This window comes from Syngnathoides biaculeatus, chromosome 13 (assembly GCF_019802595.1).
Source record: "Syngnathoides biaculeatus isolate LvHL_M chromosome 13, ASM1980259v1, whole genome shotgun sequence".
NCBI classification, from domain to species: Eukaryota; Metazoa; Chordata; class Actinopteri; order Syngnathiformes; family Syngnathidae; genus Syngnathoides; species Syngnathoides biaculeatus.
In genome coordinates this window covers 27,966,541-27,980,076 of record NC_084652.1, presented here as the reverse complement: position 1 = coordinate 27,980,076, position 13,536 = coordinate 27,966,541, and the positions used below count along the sequence as shown (strand labels likewise).

Sequence of the window (13,536 nt, the reverse complement as noted above, 5' to 3'; positions counted from 1 at the left end):
ATTTAATGTGATTATAATTATTAATTTATTATTTTAAATGCATCTCCATATTTTTGATAAAACACCTGTATAGGACATTCGTTGTCATGGGTTACATCAAGGAACATGGCATGGGCAATGCAGGGCACCAGTGGGCGGAGACTAGGCTGAACAAAAGCTCCAACTGGTTCACCACCATAACGATAGACTAATCTGCCCTCTTCATGGCTATCACCCGCTGACATGGCCTCTAAAGGATAGAGTAATGATACAAAACACAAAACAGAGATGTTTTAATCACATTAAAAAACGGCTCACTTCAAGAGCAGAGGACAAAGATTTTAAATGTCTCTTGATAGAATCAATTTAAATACCACATTTGCCATTTTGAAGTGATTACATATCAGATATACAGGAGTTCTGAAAAATATGACACAGAATGCACCTTTTGTTGACATATGATTTCCCGATATTATTTTGGTTTATTGTGTGGCATTTGGTTGTCCAAAAAGTTCAGGCAACGGCAAGTTGTTTTTTTTTTAGTTTTGTTGTGGCTTTACAAGTGAAAAAGGAAATGATGTGACCTGGGCATAAGGAAACTCCATTGACAGAGGAAGAAACATGCTCAGGCGTCGGTGCCTAGCAAGCATTCCGAAACGTGGTGGTTACTTCGAACTGGCGTGTTTTGACAACGGGTTCGCAGAAAGCATTGAATACAGAAGCAAAAAAAGTTGAGCATTTCTTATAATTACCTACAACTATTATGGTCACTCTGCAATGGAGAGTAGAAAAAAAATGACTGTGTTTTTTGAATATGAGAAGCTAACAGACGCACAGGAAAGATTTTCTGTGCACCATGTATGAAGTATTCGCACCCTGGAGTGCCATTATTTCAATTCATGACTGTATAAAAAAAAGACACATCGAGCCAGTTTTCTGTTGTACTGCTGCTACTTGGCTTCTCGTCGTCATCACTCTCTAATCGGCTCAAACGTATTCTTTGACGATGCCAAGTTCAGTTGGGTACTCCTTTAAGTCGAAATCCTCCTCCTCCACATATTTCAATATGATGTTGGCAATTGCGTACAGTGGAGGGGTGGCCACCCAGTCAGAGACCATGAGCCACATTTTTTTACTGTATTACGGCAAAGAGCTTATGTCACACACTTGAAAGAGACAGACTGGACTGAACTCTTACAGTATACATGGTTCTACAAGGGCTAGTCAAAAAGCAGTGAGCCCAATTTAATTTTTTTTCCAAATGTTTAAGGTGTGGTTTAAATGTATTTTTTTTATTTTTGGGTAGGGTGGGGGGGAGGTTAAGTTTGTCCTCTTCCAGTTAGCCATTTTGGAAATTACATAATTGTTGGATGGAGGCATGTAAAAAGCAGTGCTATGATTTAATTACTTGCTTTGGAAGCGAAAACATTTTCCAAGGTTGATAAAAATGTTGGAGAAGCACCTATAGGCTACAGTGAAATCAAAAAGTGGGTGTCCGGGATTAAAAAAAAAAAAATCTAAATGAGTTCGTGTCCATCATCACAGGTATTTGGTAAAAGGGATTGTTTATACCAATGACTATTTTTTTATATCTTTGAAATTATTCACAAGACTGACTGTCTCAACAGCTGTACTAAAACAGATGGAGTAGCTTGCTAGTAAATGAGATGAACAATGTAACAGCAGCTGTCATAAGTTATTACAGCTCTGAATGTGAACTTCGCTCTAATAAAGTTAAGCATTTCCAAATTTAATGCTTTGCAGTATTTTATATATTGTTTTCTTTCCACATCATTCATATCTTATAACAATGATGTCTATCAAAATCTGCATTAATTGGTGACTCTAAATTGGCCCTAGGTGTGATTGTGAATGTGACTGTTTTCTGTCTCCATCTGCCCTGCGATTGCCTGGCAACCAGTTCAGGGTGTACCCTGCCTCCTGCCCGAAGATAACTGGGATAAACTCCTCTAATCCCGTGACCCTCATGAGGATAAATGGCTCAAAATTGGATGGCTGGACAAAATACACATGTTACTTCCAGCAAGATATCAGCTATGGCTAAAAATTAGGTATTTATGACATGTATTGAGCAATAGCTGAACAAAGTCGAAGCTCAAGATACCGGGATGTGTTTACTCTATTCACCACAAGGGCAACCAGATGTGACGTTGTAAATGACAAACAGCCCGCTATACTTAATACACAATGGTGAGCAATGTGTTGGAAGATGAGGAGGCTGAGGGGAATTTCGAGGTACAGCAGCACCCAACTGAACTTGGCAAAGTCAGCCGAGCAGGAGGTCAGAAACTGACAGTGACGGCAACAAGAAACCAAACCTAGTGGGTCGCTGTGACTATATGTCAAAAGCATGTCATACCTAGAAATAATGGGGTGCAAATTTTTTGAAAGACAACAGCAGCAATGCCTCACTACTTTGCGCTTCACTTATTGCAGCTTCAGGGCTTTGTTTTTTTTCTTTTCTTTTTTTTTACTCCCCCCACACCCAAAAAAAGCCAGATCAATATATAGTATTGCAGGAAGACGCATTGATACAAAATGTGTGATTGATCCCCGGCGGAACATCAACCAATAATATCAGGTGTGGATTTATCACATGAGCTTAATGGCTGCACATCATCGAAAGCCCATCAAGCAACCGTTCCACCCTTTCCCATGTCGTTCCTTTCCACCATTTCCTATGCTATTGACTGTCTGCGTGATAACTTCTCGTGTTGACAATGCCGCCAAAGTGGTGTGCTGATGTGAAAGCTTCTTCTGAAGCGCACAAGAAGAAGAGGAAAATGATGAAGATCATCGAAAAATGTAAACTTTTGGATATGCTCAAAGACGTCAGAAGTTACGCGTTTGTGGCACGCCATTATGGCGTGAATGAATCAGCGGCGCGCTACATAAAGAAGGATGTGGTAAACAAATGTAAAACCGCTTCACTAACTTTTAATAAGGAAGCGAAATGTGTGGTGACTGCGAAATAAGAGGATTACATGAATGAAAGCTGCGCTCACTTTGTGGAAAGCGAATTGAAGAAAAACAGACTGGTGAAGAAGAGGCTGAAGAAAGTGCTGACGAACCTCTAGTTGCAAGGAGGGATTCACCCTCTTGGGGAAGAGGCATTTCGGCAAGCAAAGGTTGGTTTGAAGAATTTAAAAAGCATTAGGCCCTCAGAAACATGCCTCGGTATGGTGAGGCTTCCTTTGGAGACAATGATGCTGCTTGTCGGTATGTGGAGGAATAATTCGCAAAAGACATCAACGACAATATGGTACAAGCTGTGAAGTTTAGCAATTGTGTTGATGGGGTTATGTTTTTGTACAGGGGAATTTTAAAGCGCGGGGGGGGGGACAACACCATGTTTTTCCTCAAAGATATAAACTTCAGTTACACCGTCAGCATTGTTGGCTTAATTGGATTAATTGTACACAAAGTTATCTCATATTTGCTCTTGTTTTGCTTTTAATACTTGATGCTTTAAGTGCTTAAACAATGTGATGCAACAAAGAAAGGCACATTGGTGGGACGGAGAGGAGGTCACAACAGTGAGACAGAGGGGATGTCATCAGGGGCACATTGGGAACATTCTGCGCTCTGCAACCACCATCCAATAGGAAACGAAAGGCTCCTCCTCCACCCATGAAGACTCTGTAAATGTGACTGATATTTACCATGTCTTTTCCAGAATAACTCAGACCCCTACAGAGATCAGGCATTTTTCATCCCTGTAATTACAAGGGACAGAAAGTTGGTCAAATAGATATGGCACCAAAAAAGTACAACTTCCAACTCAGTGAACTATTCTCTCCAGCCATCTCTTTGAGACAAGCACGTTTTAATATTAGGTCATTGGGTAACAAATCAACGTTGATCAATGACAATTATAATGCATGGTCTGGACTTTTTGTTATTAAATGAAACATGGTTAACAGAAAGTATCTGTAATACTATTTTAAATGAGGCAACACCAGGAGATTTTAATTTTATGAACAAGTGTCGAACAGGGAAAAAGGTGCTGGTATTGCTGTTATTTTTAACTCATTGTTTCAATGTAAAGAAATTATACTGGGTGATTTTAGCTCTTTTGAATATCTGTGTTTTTTAGTTAAGGGGGACCCAAAGGTTATCATTTTAATCATTTATAGACCTCCAAGATACAAAGGAAAATTTAGGGATGATTTTTCAGAACTGCTGTCAGTTATTTGTACTGAGTACAACTATTTTGTCATAACAGGGGACTTTAACATTCATGTTAACAATCCCATGGAAAAAAACATCCAAAGAACTTTCTGCAATACTAGACACATTTGACCCCTCTCAACATATTAAGAGTCCAACTCACACTCAAGGTCACATCTTAGACCTGGTCATCTCTAAGGATGTTGAAATTCTATCGATTAACATTAAGGATATGGGTATTTCTGACCATTTCTGTGTATTTTTTTAATTACAGATTCTTCTGAACGTTCAGACAACCTCTATCTGTATTAGGAAAAGGTACATAAATGAGAGTACTGCCACCAAGTTTATGGAGACTGTGGCTGTGCCACAGACTGTGAATGCTGAGAGTTGAACGTTTGAACAATTTCACCTCGAAAATGACAAATGCCACGAATGCTGTCGCTCCTGTTCAAACTAAGACCAATCCTGAGGCGACCAAGAACACCATGGAGACGCACAATGATGGTCAAGAGATCTAAATCAGAGTGTAGGAAAGTGGAACACAAGTGGAAAAAAACTAAAATCCAAATTGACTATGACCTCTACAGACAGTGTCTTTATAATTTAAACCAAGAGTTAGAGCTTAACAGCAACACAACTTGTAAGAGCTGGCAAATGCAATGAGTCTTCCCGTTATTTTATTGAAAAAATACAATCCATCAGATCAAATGTCAGCACAAATCAGCAAAAAGAATGATCTCACATAGGAAGCCACCCAGTGAAAACTCTATTAACTTGTCAGAATTTGATACAGTTGACCAAAAAAAAAAAATGTGGAGAAAACTGTTCAGCAGTTGAAACTATCAACAAGCTCTCTCGACTCAACACCATCTGACTTTTTCAAAACTATTGTGAAGTCAGTGCTTTTGCAGCAAATAATCAATTGCTCACTTCAGTTTGCCAAGTTTCCCAAAGCTCTCAATGTAGCTGCTGCTAAGCCTCTTCTAAAAAACAGAGCACTGGACGATTGCATGTTAGCAAGCTATCTACCCATCTCAAAACTCCCATTCATAGCCAAGATTCTTGAGAAAGTTATTTCAACTCAGCAATTTCTTGAATTTAACTGGACTTTTTGTCAAATTTCAATCAGGTTACCAAACTCCTCACAGTACAGAATCTGCTCTTATCAAAGTGCTAAATGATATAAGGTTGAATACTGACTCAGGAAAGGTGTCAATTTTGGTCATGTTGGATCTCAGCGCGGCTTTTGATACGGTAGATAATATACTGCTAAACAAGTTGGAAACGTGGGTAGAAGTAAATGGAACTGTCGTTCAATGGTTTAGGTTCTAGGAGCTATTTTGTGACCATAGGAGGTCCTCGGTCTCAGCGAATGGCAATGACCTATGGGGGTCCCTCAAGGGTCAATTCGTGGACCTCTCCTGTTCAGCCTCTATATGCTACCCTTGGGTCAAATTCTTCAAAACTTTAATTTTGACTACCATAGCTATGCAGATGACACACAGTTATATTTAGCAGTTTCTCCAGATGACTACAGTTCAATTGAAGCATTGTGCCACTGTCTAAATCAGATAATTGGATGCGCCCAAATTTTCTTCAACTAAATTACAACAAAACAGACAATTGTTTTTGGCAATAAAGAAAAGAGAATTGCTATTAGTAAACACCGGGACTCTTTATCTTGAAAAACTAAAGACCAAATCTGAAACCTTGGTGTTCTTATTGATTCCAACCTGACTTTCAACAATCATATCAAATCAATCACAAAAAGTGACTTCTACCATCTGAAGAACATATCTAGAGTGAAGTATTGTGGATGTGAAGCAGAGCAGGGAAAAGTTCATCCATGCTTTTATTTCAAGGAGACTTGACTACTGTAAAAAAGTGTATTAAACAGCTCATTCAGAATGCTGCAGCTCACGTTCTGACCAAAACAAAGCGGTCAGAGTATATAACTCCAATCCTAAAGTCCTTGCACTGGCTTCCAGTCAGCTTTAGAATAGATTTTAAAGTTCTGCTCCTATTGCAGCCCTATGGGGGCACAAACCAGTGCAATCTGTAGGCCGGTCCCAAGCCCGGATAAATGCAGAAGGTTGCGTCAGGAAGGGCATCCGGCATGAAAACTGTGCCAAAGAAATATGAGCGTTCATCTAAAGAAGAAACTGGTCCAAGCAGGTTGGAACAGCTGGCGGAAGGTGTCTGATGTGTTATGTGTCAGAAAATTCACAGCTAGGATTAAGGGCAAAGTTTACAAAACAGTGGTGAGGCAGCCATGATGTACGGATTAGAGACGGTGGGACTGAAGAAACAACAGGAAGCAGAACTTGAGGTAGCAGAAATGAAGATGTTGAGATTCTTGCTCGGAGTGAGCAGGTTGGATAGGATGGAAAACTCTTATAGCTGTCTGAACAATTTGTACAACCAAATGCCCCACAATAAACCATCATGACATTGCTAAATCATATGACAAAAAATATGCAAGGACAGGAACAACAACAGGTAACAATAGCATATAACACTGAATCGACAGGCAGTTCGGCTCGTGTTACGTCACAGCACCGGATAGAGCCAAAGAGCAGAAGATGCTGGATGCAAAAAGGATGCACATTCTGAACCAGATTTACTTGATGCATATCTGCTACTGTATGCTTACTTCAATATGGGAAATGGGGTCTGTAGAGTTTCAGTTATTTTAATTTAAAATATCTTTGCCCTCTGATGTTTAATGGCGGTGAGATCAGCCAACCATCTTGCACACACATACATATATATATATATACACACACACACACACACACACACCACACACACACACACACACACACCACACACACACACACACACACACACGTTCGCGTGCACATGCCCATATGCAAACACTATACATGCATTCATTTTCTTAGCTGCTGACCTTCAAGGGTCAGGGGAGTGCTTTCTTCGGACAGGAAGCTGAGTACACCCATAAAACATGCGGACGCCTCACAGGCAGGGTCAGGATTTGAACCCCAGTCTTTGACTGGTTAGAGCGATAGCCTCACAGTTCTGAGAACCGGGTTTCAAATCCTGGCCCTGTCTGTGTGGGGTTTGCATGTTCTCCCCGTGCCTGCATGGATGTTCTCAGGGCACTCTTTTCCTGCCACATCCCAAAAACATGCATTGATTGGACACTCTAAAATGCCCTTAGGTGTGATTGTGAGTGAGACTATTGTCTGTCTCTATGTGCCTTGCAATTGGCTGGCAACCAGTTCAGGGTGTACCCTGCATCCTGCCCGATGATTGCTGGGATTGGCTCCAGCAATCCCGCGACCCTTGTGAGGATAAGACTTCAGAAAATGGATGGATATTGACTTTAAAAGTCATAAAACACTGCTTTGGAACTTTATTTGCACCGTGAAGCGCTGTCACAACATTCTTGCTTGTCATTGTTTATCTTTTTACTTATTTTGCAATCATCCTTGTTAAAAGTCAACTGAACAGTTGTCAGAATGCAGACTAGCATCTCTCAAACAAGGTGCATTATGTTCATGTCCACAGCAGTACTCAAACTCCATTTTGGTAACCTTTCGATACCCTGACTTAAAGATGTGTGTGTGTGTGTGCGTGCGTGCGTGCGTAGATAGATAGAGTGCCTTGTGAAATTTGGCCCCCTTGAACTTTTGCCACCAAAAATGTAAATGATACACATTTAAGTTGATTTAAGTTGGTGCATTTTTTTTCCACTTGAATGCAGGGTGTATATGTTTTTACATAAATAGGAATTAAAATGGGAATCTCCTACTTGGGGGTTGGGAATGGATTAGATATTCAGATTTATATAGATTTCCTATGGGAATTTTTTTTTTTAGGTTGAACAAATCGGACAGTGAACACTTCACAAGAATGAATGATGTTCAACCTCTAAGGTTGCACTGTATGAAGAAACCACAGAGGAAAATTTAAAACTCCACTGTGACAGTAAAATTATTCCATCAAAAAAGGGATGTCAATTCCCTTTTCTGCTTGATCTATCAGCCAAAAAACAAAAAGTAATATACATAAATACAAGGGGTGCATTAAATGTCTAAAAACACAATACCATACCTCGTATCAGTGATGTAATTCCTAGTTTTGTAACGAAGATGTTATCCAGTTCCTCACTGCCAGTGAAGAGTTCAGCCACCACATACAGGTTAGGGCACACTGCTCTAGCCACATCTAGCATGAACTATTCAACCACCACCATCACCAAAGAACACATCAAAGTGCAAGAAATGAATATAAAGTGAGATTGAAAAATGAGGGGAAGGAATGGATACATAAAATACATTGTCAAAGTGATAAAGCCAGTTAGTGGTAAGGAACAAAGTGGGAAAAGTAATAATTCATGCAGTCAAGGGGAATGAATATGAAACAAACAAAATGCAGGACAAAGGGAAGAGAAACACCACATTAGTTTGAACAAGTACCTCTTATAAGGCTGCTAATTCCCAGCCGATTCACAAATACATTGTCAATAACCTCACTTCCTGTAAACAGTTCAGCTATCAAATACAAATTTGGTCTCACAACTCTGGCTGCGTCAAGCATTGCCTGGACAAACATTTTGTTACACACACAGAGAAAAGAAGAGACTTGTAAATAGTGTACAGTATTTCTGGAATTATATTTTTTAAATAATTTGATTAACATCAAATGAAGATTTAACTCAATAGAACATTTTCAACATTTACTTATTTAAATTACTCTGGTCACACTAAACTACAATTAGATAGCTTACCTCTGCTACATGTAATGGTGTAGAGTGGCAGTTATCCAGTCTGACTCCATGAAAATATTTGGCTGTTATTTCAGTGTATTTCTTCATGTGAGCCCACAGATAAGGACAGTCTTCAGGTCCCTTGCCATAGCGAAGTTTGACACTATCACCCCAGCATATCAATTCCCGACGAATGTAGACATTTGACCCTAAAATAAGCATATATTTAGACCACAGACACAAAATGCAGGAAGCCCAAACTGACAACACTGATGGCATTTATGAAAGGAAAAAAAAAAGTCCAAATCAGATATTAAACCATTTATTTTTGTTATATAGAACATATGTTATTTAGATCAGGTATCTTCAAATGGTGGACCACTGGCCGAAAGTGTGTGCGGCCCAATAGTCAATTCCCGTTAAAGTATGCAGGCTGTCAATGGCCTGTCAAGCCCGCTTTTAGGAGTGAGAGAACTTTGGATTCTTTTAATTGTTCTTTTTTTTTAAAGCTAGAATAGTTTAAAAACCACATTGTACTTGGTTGACATGTAATACTGTAAAATATGTTAAACACTTCTGACATGTGAAGATAAGAGTATCCTCAACAACCTAAGTATCACGTCCCATCGGAACGAGAGTAGGACCCAAATGCAGGACTCGGAAGATGCAAGGTAGTTCAAGGAGACACGTTTATTATATGCAGAGGTAGGGGATCGAGCAGGCAGTCCGGTGCAGCAGCGGTAGTTGGGACGTCGGGCGAAGAGAGCGGGTGAGCGGACAGGCAGGAGTCGGTACACAGGAGAACAATCAAAGCAGGCAGAAGTAACGAAGGAGTCAGGCTTACAAGGTTGGTCGGAGAACGGACGAAGGTCGGTACACACAGGTTGAATCAGGGATACCGGAGCACACGAACGGGACATGAAGATCAACGAACTGGCGCCGGTCAGTTGTCATCGCGGTCATATAAATCCACAGCATAATCAGGCTGCATGAGGCGCAGGTGTGCACTTCCCAATCAGCGCACCTGCGCGGGCACCCGCACAGCTCGTGCTGGAGTGGCAGGATCATGACACTAAGGGTCACCTGTTCAAATCTACGCCTCATTGAGTGTCGTCGTTCTGCCCATGACCGAGACACTTAAGCCACGAATTCATGTACCATATTTTCCAGACTACATAACGCACCAGATTACAACTTGCACCTACTTTGTCGAGAGGGTTTTTCCATATATTAGCTCCACCGGAAAATATGCCACAGATATAAGTATAAGTATGTTCTGAAATTATACAATCAGGCCGAAATACTTTGTAAATGGCTAATTTTTGTGAAAGATTTCTCGCCGTTGTTCATCCAAGCCTCCCAGTCACACGCCGCCTGAAAAACCCGATTCCCGCTGATGATGTTGACCAAGTCCTCAAGAACAAGTTTGGGCCATCTGCTCTCATGACCTCTTTGTTTTCTTTTGGCATTGCATCATTACTCCACACTGCCATCTCCAAAACCTCTGCATTGATTCATCAATGCCAAGCTTCCATGCAGCAGCACGATTTCCCTCCTGGATGGATAGATCGATGGCTTTCAACTTAAAAGCTGGCTCATTCTTGTACTTTCTTTGATGAGGTGAGAAAAACAATGTATTTTGTGTTTGTGTGTGTGGTGCTGCATTTTGCTTTGAGTGCACCAAAACCTAGCGCAGTACAATCTGTACAATCAAGGTAGCTTAATCTTCTACTCTCCCTGGAGGTATAGTGTTGTGCTTCCTACAAGCTGGAGGCACCTGTGCATGCCCAAAACAGAGTGCATTACAGCGAATGGCCATGTTTAAAGCATTACATTTGAACAAGTTTAACCAATAGCTGCAAGCGAAAAACTATATATATTTAGCTCCATCGTAGTATAGGTCACAGGGTCCAGAGCATGGGGGGAAAATGTAACATCTTATAGTCCTGAAAATATGGGAGTTGGATGTTTGATAGTGGTCGTAAGCGACAGCTGCACAATGGCAGCCACACTTCCGTCAGACTGCCCCAGGGCTGCTGTGGCTACACAAGTAGGTTACCACCACCGGGTGTGACTAGGAAGTGAATGAATAATGTGTGCCGTTGTGAAGAATCTTTGAGTCTCTAAAAAGCACTTGATATGTGTAATGTATTATGATTATGTGTGTGGAGACAGATAGCCTCATCATGGATAAAACCTTCCAAGTCTATATAAGGAATGTAATTCATAAATTATACAAATGTATATGTTCACCATATTTTTCCATTTTTAAAATGATTTATCCATCCATTTTCCAAGCTGCTTATCCACACAAGGGTCACGGAAGTGCTGGAGCCTATTTATTCCTATTAAATGATTTCCAAAAGCACCTGGCGATTTAACATAGGTGGTGCAGAGTCAGGGGTTTCAAAGCCTTCTCTGCTGGCCTAAATACTTGCAAAAACACTGACATACTATTACAATTTAAGATTATTATTATTTGTCATATTCACGATATTGCCAAATGTATTCACTCACCAGCCTTGACTCAGCTATGGACTTAAAGCAGAACAAAGCACATTTATATTTTATAGGACATTTTATCCAACATTAACGCAATGTGCTTCCTTTATTAAAAGTGTTTGGGGGAAAAACTGCTAACAAACATTTGAAACATATAAACTAATAATCAGAATCATCTTTATTTGCCAAATATGTAAAAAAAAAAAGGTAGTTGGAGCCACTCGAGGACGAGAAAAGACAGAAAATACTTTGACATATAAACGTAATAAATTACAGAGTCTCTGGGAAATTAAAGGTGACCAGTATTTTATGTAATCCCTGGATATATATAATATACATACACACACGCACACAGATGCACACTGTACAGTGGGGCAAAAAAGTAGTCAGCCACCAATTCTACAATTTCTCCCACTTACATATATGAGAGAGGCCTGGGAATTCCAATCACCATATGAGAGACAAAATGGGGTAAAAAAGCCAGAAAAACATATTGTCTGAATTTGAAAGAATTTATTAGCAAATTATCATGGAAAACTATTTCGCCCATAAAAAGTTCATTTCAATACTTTGTTACATCACCTGTGTTGCCAATGACAGCGGTCAAAGGTTTTCTTAAAATCTTCACATGGTTGTCACACACAGTTGCTGGTATTTTGGGATATTCCTCCAGAGAAGCGATGTTTTGTTGCTAAAACTAAAATAAGATGAACGCATTCTGTACTGTTGAGCAGTGGTACCCAACCATGAGGCATTTGTTTCCAGGCACAGATAAAGAATGACCTATTTATATATTTTTTGTTGTATTCCAAGTGGCTTGCCAGTGTCTTTTATTTTGAAAATTGATCAGATCTTTGCCATCACAACAGCTGGCCAGCCGACTTGGAGGCTTCACGTTCTGGTCCCGGTGGCCTGGATAACGGTGGCAGAGCTCAAAGAACAAATCATTTTATAAATTAATTCAGTTTATTACATTTACTGAAAAGATTTGTTCTTTTGAACAAAATGTTCATGAATGAAATATCACAATATGATGAAGCCTACTTAAAAATTGGGTTTATTGCAACAGTTAAGTCTCATGCAACTAAGTCTGCTCTGAGATAAAGTTGTAGGTTTCTGCTTCACACAGGCAGAAATATTTTTACAGAGTTAAAAGCCAACTCTTATTGAGTAGCGACAGAACTGCAGTCTGGTCTGGCTGCCTACAACGACTCCGATACCCACAGTCCATGCACCACGACTGGCGAAGGAGGGGGCAGAAGTGCACAAGCGAATCAAGTCTGGATATACATGTGTATATATTTTTAGATTTTTTTTCCATTCATATATAGTGTTCCTGGGAGGCCCCGTAGCTCAGTGGTTAGAGCACTGGTTTGGTAAACCAGGGGTTGTGGGTTCATATCCCACTGGGCCTCCACTCCCTGAGAAGGGTTGCGTCAGGAAGGGCATCCAGCGTAAAAATTGTGCCAAACATATGTGTGGGTTCATCTGAGATGACACACTGTGGCGACACCGAAAGAGACAAGCCGAAAGAAACTGACTAACTATATCGTGTTCCTGGCAACATGGTAGAATAGCTGTAAAGCAATGGCCTTGCAGTTCTGAGGACCCGACCGAGTTCAATCCCAGCCGCGCCTGTGTAGAGTTTGCACGTTCTCCCCGTGCCCGCATGGGTTTTCTCGGGCCACTCCAGTTTCCTCCCACATCCCAAAAACATGAAACATTAATTGGACACTCTAAATTCCCCCTAAGTGTGATGATGAGTGCTACTCTTGTCTGTCTCCATGTGCTCTACGATTGGCTGGCAACCAGTTCTGGGTGTTCCCCGCCTCCAGCCCGGTGACAGCTGGAATAGGCTCCAAGCACTCCCACGACCCTTGTGAGGATAAGCGGCTAAGAAAATGGATGGATGGCTGTTCCCCTGTTTCCCCAGCACTATGAATGTACTGAATGCCGCAAAGCATCCCACATACTAAATACGTGAAAATACAGTAATTATAAAAAAAAAAATGAGACCGAAATCTGTGAATAAGCGGGGTCGCAAACAGTGAATCGCAAATGTCTGTTTTTGTCTCTTCAGTACCAAAGTCTTTCATACGTACATTGTGACTGTCCTCACTACTGTC

The 13,536-nt window shown here is 40.6% G+C and overlaps 1 protein-coding gene and 1 long non-coding RNA gene across 2 annotated transcripts in view; one reads left to right on the top strand and one right to left on the bottom strand.

Annotated features, from left to right (window-relative positions):
* agla (amylo-alpha-1, 6-glucosidase, 4-alpha-glucanotransferase a) overlaps positions 1 to 13,536 on the bottom strand; it is a 233,519-nt gene that overhangs the window by 64,241 nt on the left and 155,742 nt on the right. The window contains exons 12-14 of the mRNA XM_061838544.1: positions 8,930 to 9,117; positions 8,254 to 8,377; positions 66 to 229 (exon numbers count right to left, since the gene is read on the bottom strand). Coding sequence (XP_061694528.1) covers positions 66 to 229; positions 8,254 to 8,377; positions 8,930 to 9,117 — 476 coding nt within the window. The remainder of the gene's footprint in view (positions 1 to 65; positions 230 to 8,253; positions 8,378 to 8,929; positions 9,118 to 13,536) is intronic.
* Positions 9,838 to 13,536, top strand: part of LOC133510529 (uncharacterized) — a 67,893-nt gene continuing 64,194 nt past the window's right edge. The window contains exon 1 of the long non-coding RNA XR_009797631.1: positions 9,838 to 10,528. This is a non-coding gene — a long non-coding RNA (uncharacterized LOC133510529). The remainder of the gene's footprint in view (positions 10,529 to 13,536) is intronic.